This window comes from Gymnoscopelus braueri, assembly GCF_963280865.1.
Source record: "Gymnoscopelus braueri genome assembly, chromosome: 15".
Lineage (NCBI taxonomy): Eukaryota > Metazoa > Chordata > Actinopteri > Myctophiformes > Myctophidae > Gymnoscopelus > Gymnoscopelus braueri.
This window is the reverse complement of record NC_137620.1, coordinates 35,100,227-35,121,134: the sequence shown is the minus strand read 5'-3', so window position 1 is coordinate 35,121,134 and position 20,908 is coordinate 35,100,227. Positions and strand designations below refer to the sequence as shown.

The 20,908-nt window shown below is 40.6% G+C and overlaps 3 protein-coding genes across 6 annotated transcripts in view; 1 reads left to right on the top strand and 2 right to left on the bottom strand.

Annotated features, from left to right (window-relative positions):
- Positions 1–491: 491 nt before the first annotated feature.
- On the top strand, positions 492–3,267 carry LOC308101494 (cold shock domain-containing protein E1-like; the record flags this gene model as incomplete). The annotated part of the gene is made up of 2 exons (XM_080450913.1): positions 492–505; positions 1,237–3,267. The coding sequence occupies 2 exons, from the start codon at positions 492–494 to the stop codon at positions 3,251–3,253; spliced, it is 2,031 nt and encodes a 676-aa protein (XP_080307039.1). The 3' UTR covers positions 3,254–3,267.
- Positions 3,268–7,875: 4,608 nt separating this feature from the next.
- Positions 7,876–11,019, bottom strand: LOC308101278 (phospholipase A2, minor isoenzyme-like). Its single transcript, XM_080450691.1, has 5 exons — positions 10,899–11,019; positions 10,483–10,626; positions 9,011–9,167; positions 8,684–8,817; positions 7,876–8,079 (listed from the first exon to the last, which is right to left on the bottom strand). The coding sequence occupies exons 2-5, from the start codon at positions 10,529–10,531 to the stop codon at positions 7,958–7,960; spliced, it is 462 nt and encodes a 153-aa protein (XP_080306817.1). The 5' UTR covers positions 10,532–10,626; positions 10,899–11,019; the 3' UTR covers positions 7,876–7,957.
- Positions 11,020–16,943: 5,924 nt separating this feature from the next.
- The window catches only part of map4k2 (mitogen-activated protein kinase kinase kinase kinase 2), a 36,868-nt gene continuing 32,903 nt past the window's right edge, over positions 16,944–20,908 (bottom strand). For all 4 annotated transcript variants that reach the window (XM_080450679.1, XM_080450681.1, XM_080450680.1 and 1 more), the window contains 5 exons: positions 20,308–20,376; positions 20,125–20,211; positions 19,571–19,641; positions 19,401–19,456; positions 16,944–18,904 (listed from right to left, as the gene is read on the bottom strand). In XM_080450679.1, the coding sequence (XP_080306805.1) occupies positions 18,817–18,904; positions 19,401–19,456; positions 19,571–19,641; positions 20,125–20,211; positions 20,308–20,376 (371 nt within the window). In that variant the 3' untranslated portion in view covers positions 16,944–18,816. The remainder of the gene's footprint in view (positions 18,905–19,400; positions 19,457–19,570; positions 19,642–20,124; positions 20,212–20,307; positions 20,377–20,908) is intronic.

The window sequence follows — 20,908 nt, the reverse complement described above, 5'->3', positions numbered from 1 at the left end:
ACATGGGTTTGTTTTTCTGTAAAGTCGGTTGTATATATTGGTAGTTGCGGGGGCGAGTTGTGTTTTTTTTTTGGGTGGGGTGGGGTGTGGGGGGCTTGTTTTTAAAGTGTAGTTGCGTATTTGGGCTTTCTTCTTAAAGCTTGTTTAAACCAGTGGTTCTGTATATAGGGATAAAGTGGTTCAACCATAGAGTTAAAAATAACTGATTTTGTTGAAAGTTAGTAACTCATTTTGCTGGGGACCCCTTGTTTGTGTGATCATGCGGTCTAGTCGCCTGTTTTCGTAGACCTGTACGCTTGTTTCTCTCACAAAATCTAGCAAGCTGAACATAGACCCAACCAAAGACCTGAGACCAGTATGTACAAAGTTGTGACGTGTCACAGCTTGGCTCTATAGGCCGTGACAAACATTAGGGAGGAGACCAGGGTGAAGAGGTATAAAGTAAATACATATTTATTGAACAAGACCTAATGACAATGAACTAAGGAGGTATGAACAGAACATGGTAAGAACATATGAGGTGTGGAGTCAGTAATCAGTAGTGTAGATGTGGATGTGTGAAGTATGGTGTAGTGCGAGGTGTGTGGATGGAAAGGAAGAACATAATCATAATAATACGGGCATGGAGAATAGGGGTTGGAGCTGGTGGAGACAGGTCTGCTTCTCTCAAGCTTCTCTTAGGGACTGGCCAGGGTGGGGTTTTTATAGCCTCCTGGAGGCACCGGGCCCAGGTGCTCTCCAATGAGCAATCAGCCCCACCCTGCTCCCCTATAGGGCAAGAGTTAGTGCAAAGCATCACACCCAGAACCACCCAGACTAATATATACAGACTAACCACACAGACGGCACATGACGTCATCATCAAACAGCGTCAACTGATGTAGGGCAAAACGTCGGCTTGTAAACTTTTCGGCTGAATCAGCCAATCAGCTCAGGACTGTCAGGACTGTCCAATCACAGCGCTTCTTTTTTGTCTGTGTGACGTATGCCATTGAGCCTTTAAAAGCTTGTAGATGGCAAATGTAGTCAATTTAAAAGTTCACTTTGAACTACCTGTCCTACTCTTAACTCTCCTACTCTACCTGCATCAGGATTGATATAGCCTATTGAATAGCAGTGATATTTCTGACATAAGTGCCCATGAATACAGAGTAGTGATATATATATTTCTGACACTGTGTTTAAGTTACAGGAGTGATATAGCTTAGTGAAATACAGTGACATTTTCCAACATAGTGAAGTTACACGAAAGGAGAAGAGTTTATATAATAGTAATATTAGTATTCACCTGAACATGGGAGAAGTTAGCTTTTACATGGATACAAGCAAACATACTGGTCCAGTCAGTGCTCATAATATTCACCTGGTGAAGAAGAAGCCAATCAGGTGCCAGGGTGTGGTGATTGAAACCAAGGACGCTGGCGGGTATATCGAGAGGGCTGACGTGGTTAAGATGATCTTCTTTCACTATAGCGATTTCAAGGGTGATCAGACTTTGCAGGTGGGAGATGATGTGGAGTTCACCATCGAAAACAGACATGGTGGTGATGAGGTGGCCACCGATGTGAGGCTTCTCCCCCAGGGAACAGTAGTCCTCGAGGACGTCAGTATCGAGCAGTTTGAAGGCACAGTCACCAAGGTCATCCCCAAAGTTGCCACCAAGAACCAGAACAACACACTACCAGGCCGCATCACTGCCATGATTGGCTTTACCAACAAGGAGCTGCAGTTCGGACCAAATGACACAAGTTCCAAGGCGACCCTCCTGGCAGGAGATCACGTCCAGTTCAACATCGCCATCGACCGCAGAGACAAGCTGGAGAGAGCCACCAGCATAGAGATCCTCCCTGACACCTTCAGTTTCACCAATGAGATACGTGAAATGGGTGTGATCGCCGCTCTGCTCGAAGGCTTCGGCTTCATCATGTGCGTGGATCGGGATGCCAGGATGTTCTTTCACTTCAGCCAGGTCCTGGACGACAGCCAGCTGAAAGTCTCGGACGAAGTGGAGTTCACAGTCGTACCGGACACGATGTCCGCTCAGAAGGACCATGCAGTGCGCATCAAGAAGCTGCCTAAGGGCACTGTGTCCTTCCAGACGCACTCAGAGCAGCGTTTTGCGGGCATAGTGGAGAAAGAAGTGGTGGCAGCCTCGACCAAGAAGCTCCAACCAAGGACGCGCAAGGGAAAGGAGAAGGAAGTGGAGGAGGGAGTGATTGCCTATGAAGACGACGGAGTGAAGCTGACCGTGCCCTACCATGCTAAGGATCTAGTGGGATCCTGTCATCCACAAGTTGGAGATACGGTGGAGTTCTCCATCAGCGAAGAGAAGAGGACCGGACAACAGAGTGCCGTCTCCATCAAAGTCCTCGACCAACGGTCGGTCAACGATGACAGCAAGAAGCTGCTGGGATTCGTTGCTACACTGAAGGAAAAATACGGCTTCATCGAGATGGCCAATCACGACCAAGGGATTTTCTTCCATTACACTGAGGTGTGCGGAGACTTGGAGAGCATAAAGCTTGGTGATATGGTGGAGTACATCCTGTCCAAGGGAAAAGGGAACAAAGTGAGTGCTGAGAAAGTTACCAAAGTGGAAGCAGTGAAGAATGATGGAGTCATGGAGGACATCAGCGCCGCAGTGATTTTAGGAAAAGTGGTCCGTCCTCTGCGTGGCGTGGACGCCTCCCAGACAGAGTACCAAGGACTTATTGAGGTTATAGAAGAAGGTGAAACTAAAGACCAGAGTTTCCCTTTTGGAATCATGGGCATGGCAAACAAATCTGATTGTCTGCAGAAGGGAGAGTTAGTGAAGTTCCAGCTGTGTACCGTGCCTCAGACTGGACAGAAGATGGCATGTAGTGTGGTGCCACATCGTAGAGCCCTGGTGGAGTCTGTCAAAGACCAGTTTGGTTTCATCACATATGAAGTCGGCGATAGCAAGAACTTGTTTTTCCATTTCAAAGAGGTGCAAGATGGCCTGGAACTGCAGGCCGGGGATGAGGTGGAGTTCTCAGTGGTCCTCAATCAACGCACAGGAAGATGTAGTGCGTCCAACGTATGCAGAGTCAGTGAAGGGCCTAAGCCGGTGGAGACCCCGCGTCCCGATCGACTGGTGAATCGACTCAAGATCATCACTCCAGACGATGCTAGTGCCCCCCGCCTTGTCATTGTGAGGCAGCCCCGTGGTCCTGACAACTCAAAGGGTTTCAATATGGAGCGCAAGACTTGTCAACCCGGTGTCATTGACTGAGCAATACAGAGCTCACCTCATCTAAAGAAGGTGGAGCTAGATTGTGAAAACGTCATCCTGAAGAAAAAGACAACAACTTGCTTGTACACTCGCAAACTCACACACAAAACCTAGCACATGCGTAGATGCGTGTAACTCATGTCCCTGTCTACATCTGCAAAGGGAACCTTCATCCTTCCATAGTTCTCAGCCTCTTTCTCCTGTAGCCTGATCAATAGTATACATGGGGAAGGAACTCTTCTGAGTGTGCGTGCATGGTTGATGCAGGTATTCGTTTTTTAAAGGGCTTCCCTATCTCTTGATTTCTGCTTTGTCTGGAAGTCTGCACCTTCAACTGGTCCTTTTGTCCTGGGGTGGGGTCAAGTTATATAGAAGAGAGCTTTCGTTTATCTGTTTGTGCCTGTGTCCCACCGACACAGACTGTAAACCAATCAGCACCAAATTTCATTTTGCGATTTCACACCGTCCTCCAATCCACCCATCAGTCTTGTCAATATGACATCAGAGATTCACAGAGAAGCCACACTGTTATTGGACCCGGTCTTGTTTTCTTGGTTATGTACAGAATGGTCTGTGAGTGTATCTGGGGCTAATCTCGCAACGCTCCCCTTTTTTCACAAATGTTTTATATTTTAAATATATATTTTACTTTATAATTTTATAATGGAAGTCAACGGTGGTGGGATCAGGCTGAAACCTTGCCCACATATAGTATAGGGGTTCTAGATAGATATCTATCCGAGATCCACATGGAAGCCACAGTCATTTTTTTTTGCTCTGTGTGTGTGATATTGGCACGTATTTTGCCCACACAAACATGCGCGCACCATTGTCATTTTCTACATTACTCAAGGAAACTTAAAAGCACTACTGTATGTGCCTTTCTACAAAAACATATAATAAAACGAAGTGAAGTTCCCTCCATAAGGAGGATCATATTTCTCATAATTATTGAGAAACTGAAGCCTTTTCTCTGCTAATGTGCGTGTGTCAAATAAGGCTACTTTTGCCAACGTGTGGAGCCCTTCCTTACATGACTTATTCACAATGATCCGTTAAGTACATTTTACCCAGGTGCAGAATTCCTTACACAATCTTATACTGTACATGTACCTAGCAGTTCTATTATACGTTTTTTTTTTTGTGGTTATTTTCCCCCATTGAAAAACTTGATCCGATAATAATGTATGTGAATAAGATAAAGTAAGAATAAGGTGACGTAGGTGAGACTTTGACTTCAATAAATTAACCACTTAAACGGTTTAAGTGGTTAATTTATTGACTTAAAGTCAAAGTCTCACCTACGTCACCTTATTCTTACTTTATCTTATTCACATAATCTTATCCAGCATCCGTATTATTACGGATGCTGGGGCCCATTGTGGGAAGGCTTGTGGATTGTGGGAAGGCTTTCACAGTAAATAGCCGATCGACAATTTTCTGCGAAAGCTTTCCCAACAATAAACAAAACTCTGGGTTACCCATATGGGGTTTAAGTGGTTACATATTTGAAACAAGTATAAAACATGTGGGGTGGGGAAATAGTGGAGATACTTCTGTCTGCACAAGAACTGTTCTGGCGAACTGTCCAGCACTTTGTATGTAAATTGAAAATGTGAGTTTAGATCAGATTCAGGTTCAACTTTATTGTCACATCACAGGTGTAAAGAAAAATGGGTGAAATTATTTGTCATACAAGCTCCATCATTTACTGTTTCAAGAAAGGGTAAGAGAATAGAGAAAGAAGGAAACAAAGGAAAACAGGTCATATTATGTTACCCTCTGCAGTTGAGGCACATAAAGGCCCCGGCCACAGTAAGTACAGCTGAAGTGGTTTCCCTGGTCCTCTCCCCAGTGGTGGAAAAAGTATGTTTTACTTAAGTAAAAGTATCAATACTGCAATATAGAAATACTCTGTTACAAGTAAAAGTCCAGAATTAAAAATGTACTTGAGTAAAAGTACAAAAGTATTGGCATGAAAATGTACTTAAAGTACCAAAAGTAAAAGTACAAAATTGTTTGAAAATAGCAGATCTACGAGCTCACAACGTTGTGAGCTTGTATATCGGCTATGTTCAAATAGCTTAGGTATAGAATAGGGCTAAAGTGATTAATGTATGTTTCATAATATCATAATTCATATCTGAAAAGTAACTAGTAACTAAAGTTTTCAAATAATTGTTGTGGAGTAAAAGTACAATATTTGCCCCTGAGATGTAGTGGAGTAGAAGTAAAAGTATTGGAAATTGGAAATAACTAAAGTAAAGTACAAACACCTCAAAATTGTACTTAAGTACAGTACTTAAGTACATGTACTTAGTTACTTTCCACCACTGCCTCTCCCTAGATGACAGTGTGTAACCGCTGGAATGTGCTGGAAAAACAAACCGGCAAACATCAATCAAAACTCATCCCTGTCGATGTCATTGTTTATCTTCTTGATATCTATGAGTACATCTCTGCACTGTTGACTTATTGAACAGGAACACAAGACACTGGAGCTGGGTGGATGGAACTAATTATACATCAACTGAAAACAACAAACTGTGAACATGGAGGATGGTGGTGGTGGTAATAAACACATAGAGGAGTGCAATCTGAACATTTGTTTGAAAAGGAACTGGATAACTGGGACCACATGGTTCATGGGGGAGGACTGTGTGCTCAGCTTCATGCCTTCTGGGAGTGCTAACAAAAGCCAAGTTTGGAATGATGCAGAATCCTGCTAGACAGGAACATTGCATACTGCACGTGACGCCAAGAGGGCATGAATTGCCATTAACTCTATTTAGGACACAGCCAATGATATAGCAGCCACATTGATGTTTAGTTTGTATCCAGATATACTAGATTCTCGTCCTTTGATGCTTATTTGTAACCCACAGTTTTCATCATACATGCATGCATATTAACCACTTAAGCTCCGTTTGATAGTTTGTTGTATAATGGTATCACACTGTGAATAGCCAATCTACAAGCCCTCACAACGCCTTGTGTGAGCTTGTAAATATACTATTTTCACTATTTTTTACAATTTTAGAAAAGGTTTGCCTATAATGCCTAAAACATGGACGCCAGTTAAAAGTGGTTAATACATTTGCGAAAAGATTATGTAGCTCACCTGGATCAAAATCAGAAGGTTCACAGGTTTACAGGAGTAAAACAGTCGGTGAAATTCATTTTTGTGCAAGCGCCATGGTTTTTGTTATTTCCATAAGAAGAGAAGGGGAAGCAGAAGGGGGAGCAAGGGAAAATATCAATACAAAATCACACCCAGTGTGAAGTGGGCGGTGTCTTGCTAGCTAATCACAATACTGAATGGAGTCAACCAATCATGTACATATATCCCATAGCTGGCTGGAAAATGGTAGTTAAGTCCATTGCTGCTTTTTTTTAATACCCTTTCCACCCACAATATGTGATTCACTTTAAAAAAACCAAAAATGTGTTTTTTTTAAGTGCATAGTCCTATTTATAGGGCTATGCACATGTGTCATGTTTCACTAGCCAATCACAGTCCTGAATAGACTGTGATTGGCCAATCACGGTGCAGGGTTAGGGGGGTACACTGGTGGCCAATCACAGCGCAGGATTGGGGGGTGCAAATATCCAAACCTCACATATAGGGGCGGTTTCACCGCCCAAAAACAACAACTTGTCTACATATTTAAACATATTTCTATCCGGCGCTGTATGTACCATAAGGTGCTTGAGCATAGCAGCAGATACAGTACATGCTGTACATGATATGGACGTTAGTAAGGGTGCCCTTTCAGGAGCCCTGATTCAGACCCTTTTCGACTATGCTTGCACCTCTTGGTACTCCAACATCTCAATGTCACTATAGTGGCATAAACTATAGCTTCAAACCTCCCAAAACAAACTGATTTGACTACTTCTCGGCCTGGGGCCCGGCCATGACCCACCTTTTTCCCACTCATGTTGATAGCCTAGGATGGCTCAGGGTAGAAGACAGGGTTAAACAACAAAAAATGGGATTGGTCTTCAAAATCGTAAATGCAAATTTGCCCTCAATGCCCTCAATACCCGCATATCTGACTAAATACCTCCAAAAGGTTAGCGACACCCACAGCCACAATACTAGAGGGAGCGTAAACAACGATCTGGTACCACCCACCCATAAAACAAACATGGGTAAATTCTCCTTCTACAGCACTGCCACACAGGTGTGGAATAGTCTAACCCAATCCCAGTGTTTTAACTGTACTTGTGCTATTATACATATATACATTTCTGCCAATTAAAATATTCAATCAAAAGCCAGAGTAATAAATATTAGCTCGTTGTACATGGGATTAAGGTGCACTGTTAAGGCTCAGTCCTTGCGCAGCCGGCTCGAGTTCGACTCCAAACGAAGGCCCTTTGCTGCATGTCCGTCCCCATCTCTCTATCCTGCCACTCGCTTTCTCGGTCTCTCTCCATTATCACTATCAAATAAAGGCTTGACAATATATATAAATATATAAGTTCACAGCAGGCACAAAATGGAGAAATGAAGAGGTTTTGTCTGAGAGAAATACAATCTCTCCATAGTCCATTTCAACAGCAAAAAGAATATGTAGCTTCATGAATAATGAATAAATAAAAGAACACAAATATGATTGCCTTTGTTATGCGTTTTTATTAAGAGAAAGACATCTCAGAGCCAATATATCATGGCCTCATTGCCTGTGTGTTTGTTGCTTATTGACAGCGGTCGATGGGAAGGTCTCTATTCTCTTTATTGTAACCTGCACTGGCGAAACATATGGCTGCTTTCCTGTCACAGTCACAGACAAATTTCCCACATGGACTGTTGCGGTCACCTGAATGACAAAAAAAAACAAAACATAAAAGTAGATCATTAGGCAGAGTGTCACGTATTGGGAATAGCAGATCTACAAGCTTGTAGCTCGACAAAGTATAAATCAGGTTTACTACGAGAAGTCAGCATTTCAAATGGATAGCTTCAGCCAGCTTCTTCAGAAACTCGGTAATGGACAAACAGATCAGTATAAGAAGACACTCTGGTTAAATTTAAATAGCAAACATGACCACAAATGTTTGAATTTTGTGGATTAAACCGTACAAAAGAAGATCAGTAGTTTCCAAAGTGATTTCCCCCAGAGTGACTTTATTGTATAGTATGAATGTTGGTCAAACTTAGTTGCGGTCAAGTTTGGGTTCTGATTCTTTCCACATGGCACATAGTACTGTAACTAATATTCTGTCAATCACATAAAAGTCAAGGGAAGAACTCCCTGTTAATGTCATGTGATGTGGGCACATATTATAGTATAGAAATATTGTACACAATATCTACGCTTATACAGTATATTCTGTGGCCTGTTTCTGGTTAGATTTAGTTCCTGAGATCTCACGTGCCAATTAACAACAAAATGTCAAGTGTCGATAGGCAAAAATACTCACTGGGACAAGTAACGATCTTGGTGGCCTTATCGCATTCGTAACGGTATTTTTTTGTATATGGGTTGTCTATGAGAGGCCAACATGCATGGTGTTGCAATGCATCACCATAGCACTTGTCATGGACCTCACAGCATCTGACACAAACAGAGAACAGACAGAAGAATAAGCTATAATTAATGCATTCCTTATGTCACATGAAATAACAGCACAGATAATAGGCTATAATACTCACGGGTCCTTCAGATGACCATCAATTACAATTCTTCAAAAAGTATTTCACAACATCAAATGATCCCATCCCACCATTTGTTGTCCTTGAGTGCATACCTGTCAAGGTCATCAACAGGCATACCACCGCCACCCCTCCCGCAGAAGCAACCATAGTCACCGTAATCCAGGAATGGCAGGCTATAAGGTATTGTACATTTAATCATCGAACGGAAGTGCCAAAGCGCCCGTTTTCTCCTGTGCGCCACCACTGAGGCTATATGAGGGGACAAGGAGAGAGGGGATTGCTCTTAATGCAATGTGATGATGATGTCAATTCACATGGTCCACAAACATACAGCAACACAATTGATTCAAAGTTCGAACCTTCTCATTCCCCCCCCTTACCCTGTCTGACTGGATCCTCAACTGAGGATGTTATTTGAACACATTTGCAAAGATAAACAGACTGGGGGATGAGTGACAACTTGAATGAAGTTCATGTTGACCTAATCTGAGTTTCCAGAAGTTCTCGCATAAAAACGGGATGGGCATGGGGGAGTATGCAGGGAGTCATATACGCCTCAGCTGTAATCAGATGTCAGTTTGCTGATTGCTTTCAATAAGCCACGCTTTTCTACACACCAATCACACCTCATTCCCTAACCAAATACGGCTCCCTCCTACGCTGGACCTCTGCTTTTCAATTGCTGTCACACACTGCTGCTGGCAAAGCTTGCCTCCCACCACCCCAGCCGCCACCTTATAGTCCAGAGTATTGCATTACTCAAACATTTAAACTGAATGTTAAACTGAAATTAATGTGTGCATGGCTCTAAAGTAAACTGAAATTCAATGTTTGCATGGCTCTAAACTGAATTCAATATTCTATGGCTTTAATGTTAAACTGTATTCAAGTTTGCATGACTCAAGTTAATCGGATTCGATGTCTTGCAATGGGTCCGCTCTTGTATACCTGTGGGGGGTTTTGTATAGCGTTCCCTGCTTTTGCTTAGCATGCTGCTTAGCAAAATTTAGGGAACATCCTAAGAGCAAAGCCATTAACACCAAGTTTAACTGTATTCCATTTGTTGCAATAAATGGTTAAATCTACCTGTGACGTGAGTGTTCCTGACTGAACTGATATTGACAGTCATAAAGGATCAGCATTAAGTAGGCTTAATAAATGAACATCAAATGATACACATTTTCAGAGCAATGTCTACAGTATGTATTGGCAAGTTGTGAATTAAAAGGGATCAAATTGACTGGGATTCGCTTTGAATCAAAAATTGATTTTGAATGATGACCCGAAGAATTGGAATCAAATCGATTCGGGGGATACCAAAAGATTAACAACCCTAATAATAATCCTCATCATAAAGAAACCATAGCACATCCAAATCCAAACCAACAAGACAAATCTTTAAATGAGGGGTAACAGAAAACAACACAATGAGACAGTTAAATAAACATAGTCTACAACAAGGAAAATCAAAGTCTGTCTGTAATGATGTGGGTCCAAAGTGAACAGAAAGCAGCCAGATAGTGTTGTCACAACATAATCCATGTTGGATGTTGAATATACTCACAGACTAGGAGACAGATGGACAGGACAAGCACAACACGACGCAAGTTCATTTTGCAGCTGAATAAGCTGTAATGTGGAACGGGAACATCTTATACGGAATGAAGACCTTGAGGCGTGGTTCCAGGGCGATGACGCCAATGTACACCTGAAGACAAGACAGGAGAGGATGTAACCACTAGGCCTATTAAACACACACACACACAGACTGTGTGTGTGTGTGTGTGTGTGTGTGTGTGTGTGTGTGTGTGTGTGTGTGTGTGTGTGTGTGTGTGTGTGTGTGTGTGTGTGTGTGTGTGTGTGTGTGTGTGTGTGTGTGTGTGTGTGTGTGTGTGTGTGTCACACAGACGCATTAACAAACATTCACAATGTGTCCAATCTATCTAGTTTTGAATGCATGATTGGAAAAAAAAACTTTACCTGTATTTGCAATGGTTATGAATGTTACCATAGGGATCTACCTTGGCACGCGCACGTGTGTACCTGCTTTAACAGAGTGTGTGTGTGTTGCTTCTCCAGTCTGTCCATCAAGCCCGCTTCCAAGGAAATGCTCAGGTTAGATTTACTCTACTGCTACGCCTTCTGCACACACACACACAGAGTTTACATTACGTTTAAACATTCCAATTCGTTCACATGTGGTACTGTATAGGTCTATTGTGTATAAAAATGTAGGCCTATTGTGTGTGGAGAGATTTCCTGGCTTGGCATGCAATTTCAAAACAGAGAGCAGAAGGAGAGCAAACGTTGAGAGAAAAAAAAAAGACCATAACCGTTCAACTGTTTAAACCAACATCTTTTTTTGTTAGACTTGGCACGCATGAAAGATGTCAGTTAATATTGTATGTGGTCCAGCCACTGTTGGCCAGTGGTGGACAAAGGACTCAACCCCAGTACTTGAGTCAAGTGAAAGTTTCTGTCAAATTTGTAGTTGAGTTAAGGTACTTTTGATTAAAAAGAAAATGTACTTGTAGTTTGTAGCTACTTTTGAACACTTAAGTATTTTTAAAAAGCAAGTACTCCAATACTTTAACTCAAGTATGAATTTGACTGAGCAACTTTCACTTGTAGGCTGCTTGAGTAATATTTGACCAGGTGTAATTATACTTCGACTCAAGTACTTCGGTTGAGTACTTTGTCCACCACTGATGTTAACTAGGTTACAGGAAAAAACTAAAAATAAAATAAAATAACTAGGTTACAGGCACAGCTGCTAATGGCACCTACAGCAAGTCTCCATGTAAAAATAAGGGATGTCCCAGACTAAAATAAATCTTGTACACCAAATAAATGTTTTTTTACTCAAACAGTGCATTAGTTAAGCTTTTTTTCCCCATATGCACAGCCACAGCTTGTCTGAACTTCAATTAGCCTACCTATGCTTAGAGCTGGTCTGTCACAGTATTCTGAATTCATTTGACTGTGACACATAAAGGACACTAGGGGGAGCCAGAGGTCAATAAATGGATTATCACAATAATAATATTGTAAGGCTGTGAGGTTTTAAAGGTTGCCCATATTATGGGCACTCTGGACAGGCAGTATAGTATGGTGTGTTTTGTCTGTTAAGTAGACTGACGTTTTTAACAAAAAAGGTATAGCATGACATAGTATGATCTAGTTTGAGCAGTCAAATTATTTAATAATGTTAGGATGATGTCTTTAATTACAATATTGTATAATTTTTTAGTGACAGTATGATTTTCTTGGCTTATTTCTGGATAAATGGTACAGTAGTGTGAAGTTTTGATAACAGTAGTAGTAAGTATGACATAAATTACAAAAACATATTTTTGACAAAATAGTAGGGCGTGACACTTAGGTGTTGTATGTGGTCAAAAGGGCACATTTGTAAGGAAGAAGAGGAGTAATACTATGAATATATACTCTATAAAGGGACAGGTCATAAGAAGGGGTACCCCTAGAGAAAATGTATGTGCCCTGATCTAAAATGCCATGACCCTCCCTTTGACTAAAAAAAAAAGTTATAGGAGTTCTTACTGTATGGTGTATGATACGAAATGTAAAGCTTATCATAATCACAGTAATTATTGCTATTACAGCTTGTTAATGTGACATGCATCAAAGCAGTTATGCCTCTGCACTCTCAAATAGGCCTACATCTAATCTAAGATTGTTTACATGATATTATACTGTATCTGGTATTATATTATAATTTTTTAGCTGTTGGAAATAACTAGGCTGCACTTGGTTCGTCAAGTTTGTGGAATTTATAGTTATGCAGTATTATATTATATTATATTTGTTATATTAGTGTCTATCTGTCCTCTGAAACAATGGGTTTATAGTTAGTGAGAACTTCACTTCTCCCTTAAGCTTGCACAAATGTATTTATTTGTGTGTACAAAGCACTTTGTAATTGTTTTTTAAAGTGCTTTATAATTGTTATTTTAAACTAAAGATGATGGCCAATGTTGATGATACATGAGAAAAGAACATTAATAATGTATCATATCGATATCATATGCCCAACATCATGTATGTATCGTGAAATCAGTGTTATCTTGACACCCCTAACCCTCCCCATCAAATACAACAACATGACATTTAAAACTGATAATATGTCAGATGTTTTGCTTTCCACATTGATTAGAACATCAGTCTTGCTAAATGCACAGTGTAGTGTCTGTAGTGGTAGCAGAATGGACAGTGTTCTAAACTTACATGTGGGAAACCCATTGAATCCCATAATTATTAACTACAGTGACTACACTGTTGCCTACATCATGGGTTTTCAACTGGTGGTCCGTGGAGGTATTGCATGTGGTCCCTGACCATGCATTTAGTAATGTAGGAAAGTGAAGATTTGTATTATGTTTTATTTTATCGATGGTGATTACTGTTAATGTGCATGACAACAGAAAGGAAATTCAACTCAAGGATGACAGTTTTACACACGCACACAGCGCAAAGTATATAAGGGAGGTTTTAGTACATAAAGGTAAATACAGGCTTTTATTTGATATATGATGACGCATCAATGTTATCAGTTACTCGGAAGTCGGATGTCAAGAACTTCCACAGAAATGGGAGTTAGAATTTCAAGGAAAAGCGTTTACCTGGTTGAGTCATCATTAGTAGGAAATGTGCCCATATCAATCGCATGTGCTTGCTTGTACTTGTGCAATTCGAAAATGGCCCCTGTCTAATCTTGTCCAAGGTGTTACTGGATTTGAATCCTTTGTATCATTTGAAATAGAGAGGGGTCATTGACCACTGTTCTGCTCTACTAAAAAGGTATATAAAAAACGGACTTTTATCAATTCAAAATTGCATGACTCTCCCTTGGATTAAAACTCAAAGTAAAATTATCTGACCCTCCCTTGTACTAAAATTAGAAAGGCATGACCCTCTCCTATTTTCCTCCAGGGACCCCCTTCTGTAAAGTTCGACTGGTCCCTAATCGCAATCATTTTTCATAATCATCATAATCGTTTCCATGTTTTAAAAAAATAGCAGAAATAGCAGATCTTGAAGCTTACAACAGGCATTATAAGCTTGTAGATCAGCTATTTCCGCTATTTAAAACAAATATTGAAAGTATAATATCATTAAATATGTCAGTAACTTCTTTGTATATTCAAGTTATTTGTCATATCTGCCCTGTGCAATTTTTGATTACTAAGCCTAAAAGGGAAACATTTTTGTTGATTTGTTCCAATGTTCGATGCGTTAATCGCAGTTATTTGTATGACAATTAATCGTCAACTTAATAGTTTTAATCGTGACAGCCTTAGAAGCAGCAGGTACCCCCTCGCTGCCTGACGTTTAGACTGTGGTGCAGGGAATGAGCGACATGGTGCATGGCTGAGGGCCACAGTGGTCCGTAGAACAGAAAGAGATGCTGATGGACATGAAGAGAGAAGCCAAGGAGCAGATGGACTTAGTGGCCGATCTTGAGGTGGAGTTGGGTGTCACCAAAAATGTAATGAAAAAATCTGGTTAGAATGGTTACATGAGAGGCTACATGTTAGAATGGTTAAGAGGCTACATGCTTGTTGTGCAAAACGTGATTAAATGTTTTTGTTTGAAGGTACAGGCTGAAATGTGTTTCATCCATGTTATTTTGCAGAAATGGCTGCCAAATTGTGTGCCAGTGAGAGCCAATTGGAGGAAATTAAGAGACAGAATGCAGGTAGCAAACATGTTCTAAAATGAAGACAATTATATTCCCCAGATTTGCATAGAAAACTAAAATACCTGAAACTAGGGAATTTGTAAGCAGCGTCCATAAAAAAAAGTCTGATGAGCACTTATGTGTAAAAGTTAGATAGTACTGTCACTAGACGGGTAGCTGGCACATAGTGTCAGAGCCCTGCCTGGTCCCATCCCGACAAAGGTCTGCAAATTATCTTCCTGAGCCCTACCTGAGACCCGATACCAAATAAATGTAATCTATGCTTTCAGAATATCAACAAGCTGATAATGTTCCTGTGTTGACGACAAACTAAATGTGGTCTTCTCTGCTGGTTTGGGTGGTGGACAAGTTGGACCATTTGATTCTGAAGAGAGTTCACACTAACATTGTCAACGCATACAATTCAACTACAGGTAGGTGGTGATGAAGTCATGTTAATGAACAAGAATCATTTAGCTCTCACGAACTCATTACACAGCTTATATATCAGGCTATCAGACATAAAACATTAAACTTATCAAAATAAATCTTCAACCGACTGTTTTCCTTTCAATTCAATAAGCAGGATGGCATGAAAGAACTTTTAATGCCATTGGTTTTAATTATCTGTGTTTTAAAAGTGTCACCACGATCAAATTACATTTTGATTGAAACCATTGTCTTCTTCTTCTACAATATGGTTGCATGGTTTATTCACACAGTTGTATGCGTGCGTGCACGTGCATGTGCGTGTGCGTTTATCATAGGTAAATGGTAAATGGTGCATTTATATAGCGCTTTTATCCAAAGCGCTTTACATAGATGCACATTCACCCACATTCATACACCGATGGCTGAGGAAACCATGCAAGGCACCAACCTGCTCATTGGGAGCAATTAGGGGTTCAGCATCTTGCTCAAGAACACTTCGACACTAACTCTGGGGGAGCCCGGGATCGAACTGGGAACCTTGCGGTTCCCATCATACGCTCTACCGGCCACTGAGCAACTGTCGTGCCTTCACAGCCCCAGTGAAAGGTTTACTGCAAGTGGCTTTCAGAGCAGGTGAATATCATGATGTATACAAATTAGCTGACTCTTCTATGGCGCTGGATACAACTATCATGAACGGTTTGAATACGTATCTAACAGAATCATCGTAGAGTTGGAGGAGGAGGACAGAGTTTACATGCGTCTACCTACCTCGTACTAGTGGTATCAGGCTTTGTGATACTACAGACAATGACAATGTATTCAGTGGTTTTCCATCTATAGAACACTGCTACTATTACTTTGAACAGTAATCTATCTATTCCACTGTTTCTCAATGTCTTCCCACCAAGGTTCCAAATGGGCCCTTATGGGTCTGTAACTGAGTATACAAATAGAACCTTTTTTTCCCCTTTCTTTAAAAAAAACTTTTGGTACCCCAATCTGCACTGTAAAATTCTCAATGTTAATTGAACTCGATCCGACTCGAACCAGTGGTCTATTCTATGTAACACTGGTACTGCTACCATTACTTTAAAAAGCTCCCATAATGCTCACAATTCATCTCTGAATAAACACATTCAAAATCACTCTATTGTATATTATATAACACTATAAAAATAATGTTTTTTCACTTGGTGTGCATCATGTATCCTACCTTATGTAGTCAGAAGATCTTTTCTCTGCCATCCTGTCCTTTGAGGTCTCCAGGATCTTTTCATCTGCAGCTGTGAGCAGGAGGGTTTCAATGTGGTCCTGTGATGTCCTACTCCTCAGTCGTTTCTTTATCAACTTTAAAGTTGAAAAATGTTGCTGGCAAGCAGTGGTGGACAAAGTACTCAACTCCAGTACTTGAGTCAAATATTACTCAAGTACAAGTTGACTCCAATTTCTACTTGAGTTAAGGTACTGGAGTACTTGCTTAGTATTCAAAAGTACATGCTTTTAAAAATACTTAAGTATTCCAAAGTACAAATTTAAATTATTAAAATGTCATTTTACCCAATACGATTTTCAAGAAAAGATACTCAAACTTCCATCCTCGTGTCGTTTCCTAGCACCTTAGCCCCGCCTCACTTAACACTGAGGATTTTACAATTGGGGTCCCAGAGATAAACATCTTATCAAATGGGGGTCCGTGGTCAAATGCATATCAAACTGGAGGAACGTGATTTGAAGTTTGATAATCACGACTGTAAATTCAACACCATGCTGTCCTACTTAGGGCAGGTCCTTATATTTTTTTATTGCAGCTGCAAAGTTGAGGAACCAAAAACCAAAGAATTTTTCTCTCATGTAAAATCTTGAACCTTGAATAATATAGAAACATGCATAAGTCATCATCATTGCTCATCCTTTATTAATATATTTCTATTTTAAAATTTGTATTTCTTATTCTATTCTGATATAGTGTGAAAATATCGAGCAACCGACCAAGACAAATGATATGAACGTACGCAAGAACGTACCCTAGGAATGAAACCAGTCTGATTCTGAGAATACTGTAGCAATGAGAAAGCACTTCAACATGCCTAGTTTTAGACAAGATTAGAACAGTTGATGAGTCATAAATAAGATTTAAAATTGACAAGGATTACGAAGCATCTTCGCAGGTGTAGTTTCATCTTTGTAACATAAAGTATTGAAATATGAACCGTTAATCTTGTTTAAAGCACAATACCAATAGATTGTTGAACAAAATGTTGGAAAAATACACTATACTCTATGTAATGTATAGAAATCAAAAGTTATTGACTTTCCAGGAGGAACGTACGCCATAATGGTTAAGCGCCGTAACTCTAAACGAACAGAGTCATAAGCTGGTGTGACCCTTTTATTTGGACAACTTACAGAACCAAATTCATAAGGCTTGGTTCCTCCATCATCTCAATCCATGATAAGGTAAGATTTGCCTCACTGGATTAAAAAATGAGCTACAAACTCCCCCTCAGAGCCTAGATGCATTTTCAGCCAGACACAAAGATTCTCTAGAGATTACGGCATAATGGCAACAAGAACAAACATAAATCAAACAGCTTTGTGCACATTGTCTTTCAAGTATCTCTCAGGGATGAGTGAGTGTTACATCTTTTTGTCCTCTCTTTGGACACAAATACTGCCACACGCAGAATTATCACAATTCCGATACAGTGGAATTGCATTTCAATTGTAGTCAAACAAATGTAATTAGAATTTAGTAGCACGCGATTTCTATGACATTGCTTCTCAGTGTTGTGCATTTTGATGGGAATGCGCAGAAACCTTGTATCTCCATATTTAATGTTTTTTTTTTCATAAATTAATGCCCTATATGTTGTACTTTGTCGTATGATAGTATAGCGCAAAAGTAGCTAAACAGCCAATCTACAAGCTCACAACACAAACATATCGACAAGAACTTGTGACTAATAACGACATTGAATCCATTGGAACGCCGGTTCTTTTCACCGTTTCCTGAAAAGTAACGGTTCCGGACGTACAAGGTTTTGGCCTGACAGTGACGATTTGTGTTTGAGTGGCAATATCACTGGCAGCACAAGCCACAATACTTTTTCCTTTTGTGTTTTCGGTCTTTGAAGTCCACTTCCTGGAACCGCAGTTGTCAGCTATCCCAACTGCATTGTGGGTAAAGGAAGAGAACGGTAAATACGCTATAGAGGCTTAATAGCGTGTGTGCATCCACGAGTTAGAAACTCACAAGTAAGCATGTTGAAAGGTCTCTTCAGAAAACAACAACAAACAAACAAACTAGTCATTCCACTTCCAGAAACACCGCAGTTTCATTCCACACAAGTGTATGGATAGTGTGTGTTGAACTGAATCCTGTTGCCCTTTTGCCATACACCAGTGGTTCTCAAAGTGGGGTCCAGGGACCCTCAGGGTTCTGTGAGGGGGTTCCAAAAGGACCGCTAAAAGGTCTGTAACTCTGAGAGTGTACAAACGGAACCGGTTCCATTTGTACACACACACTCACGGTTATGGGGGTCCTTGAAATTAAAAGGTTTGAGAACCAATGCCACACACAACACAGTGTTAGTGGGTTCATTTGGGTGTTGGTCCAGCCCACAACCTTGAGTGAGAGCGAGGGGGCTCGCTTTGGCCCTTCTGAAACCATTCTGCATCGGGTACATCTGTTGTTTCACTCCGACTTGTCTTTTTTAGCATGGCCAGCGTCTATTTGCTGCTTCCCTTTCTGTCTCGTCTCTTCTCTCAGTAGCTGCTCTCATGTCCGGTCAGGATGTAGAGGTTGCTCAAAGCTGAGGGGTCCTCTGTGGGTTTGCTCTGAAGGACAATGTCCCTGTTGCAATCAAAAAGACAACGTTTTGACTTTTAAAGTAGGTTTAAAAAAGAAAAATCTATTTATTAAATACATATTCTTAAAAAGTTGAATCTCTATATTCTGATACTAATCATTGCTATATAGTGTTTGTTCAGTAACAGGGGTCTCCCCATCTCTTTAAAAACTGAAAATAAATGTTCAGATGGGTTACATAGGGGGGATCCTTGCCTCTGTTTTTGATATCCCCCTCTGGTCATTAATTTTTATGGCCAGTGGGGATATGTTTTGTGAGCTTGTAGATCAGCTATTTTTCACTATTTGCTGTACAATGAAGAATACAGGGCTGCAATGGTACAAAATATTTTTGACAAACTGAACCGTTGAACAGTACAGGTGTATCATTTGGATTATCAAGTTGGTATAGCTCATCCAGAGTGGTTGCCAGTGAGTAAAAATAACACCACCACATTCCAGCACTACTTGATATTGGCACATAAATCAAAACATATTGTACCTGTTGGTTCCCAGAACTCTGAATACTCGAGTCTCGTCCGTGATCTCTTGCGTAACCTGCAAATATGAGTATATATTTATATACAAATGTTTTATGGACAAAATGAAAATTTTTAATGTCTCAATAACACACAGTCATACACCCTGGAAGAAAAGTATAATGCTCATCACCTCATTCAAGTGTAGGCTCCTCCCTTTAAGTCCGTGTTTCCAGAAAGCCAGTACGCTGTCCTGTAAACAAACTACCAAATACAAAGCCAATGTCAAATAAACTGCCATTAAAACAGTTCAACCGCTCGTACTTCACTGTCACACACACACACAAATGAACAGACAGCATTCTTTTAGCTGTAGTGACGTCACGCCCTAGTGCGGTACGTGCAAAAAGGGGAAGGGGGTCGATGTCACATGACTGTGTTGAAGGCGCACACAAAGGTACTTCTTGTGTGGATTTGGCTCCTTTTTGAGGCTCTGGAACTTGAAAAATGAATGTTTGGACATCCCGTCGTAATTTTTCACGTTGCAGGTCCCTGCACTAAGACTATTAACCATAATTCTGCGTAGGGTTGAAAACTCTATCACTGTAGTGTGTATGATGTGTCTCACAAACTCAATGCCTCAATGTCCACACCACTAAATACCCTTATGTGTGCCTCAAAGACTCTAAGTTCCAATATCACAGACAGTTTGGTGCGTTCTTGTTTTATACACAGCGAGATCTGTACCTAGCGTTTCAATGGGGAAGCCGAAGACCATCTCAGAAGCCAAGTCTTTGCTCGGAATTCCTTGTAGGTTCACAATCTTAACGGTTTCTGTGAAATAAAGACAGGGACATATATATACAGTATGTTAATAAATATAAAAGATGGCAGGCCTGCTCAACGGTCCAATTAGGTTTTGTGACTCACGTTTTAGTGCAATGAGAACGGTGTCTCTGTCCAGCTGGGTTACCTGCACCGCCCCTACTGGTCCACTGTCTGGAGAGAGACCGTGAGAGAGAGAGAGAGCGCAACTCAGAGAGAGCATCATGAGATAAGTAGCAAACAGGACTAGGGGTGCAAAAGTTAATCAAACTAATCCTTTGATTAATTTTTATAAAATGATACGGGGGGGGGGGTAGAAATGTTTTTTGGGGGCTGCAACAGTTAACCACTTTCAACATGACAAACACATTTTGGACATGTCATTATAGGTGAAAACGTCTACATAGCGATGCGTTGTGATCTTGTAGATTGTCTATTTTGTTGTGTGACAACATTGTATGACGAAGCATAAATAGTTGATTGGTATAAAAAATCCATTGGAATTATTTTGCGCTGACTTGTTAATCTATATATAAAATAAAAACGCGCTTCTCCATTATTCAATTAATCGATAAAGTAAAATGTTATAATCTCTAAGAAAACAATTGATAGTTGCAGGCAGCCCTAAACAAGACCAGCTCCCACTCAACAAAAATAACATGTTCAATTGGAAAACCTTTTTCTAGTTGAAACCTTCTATCATCGA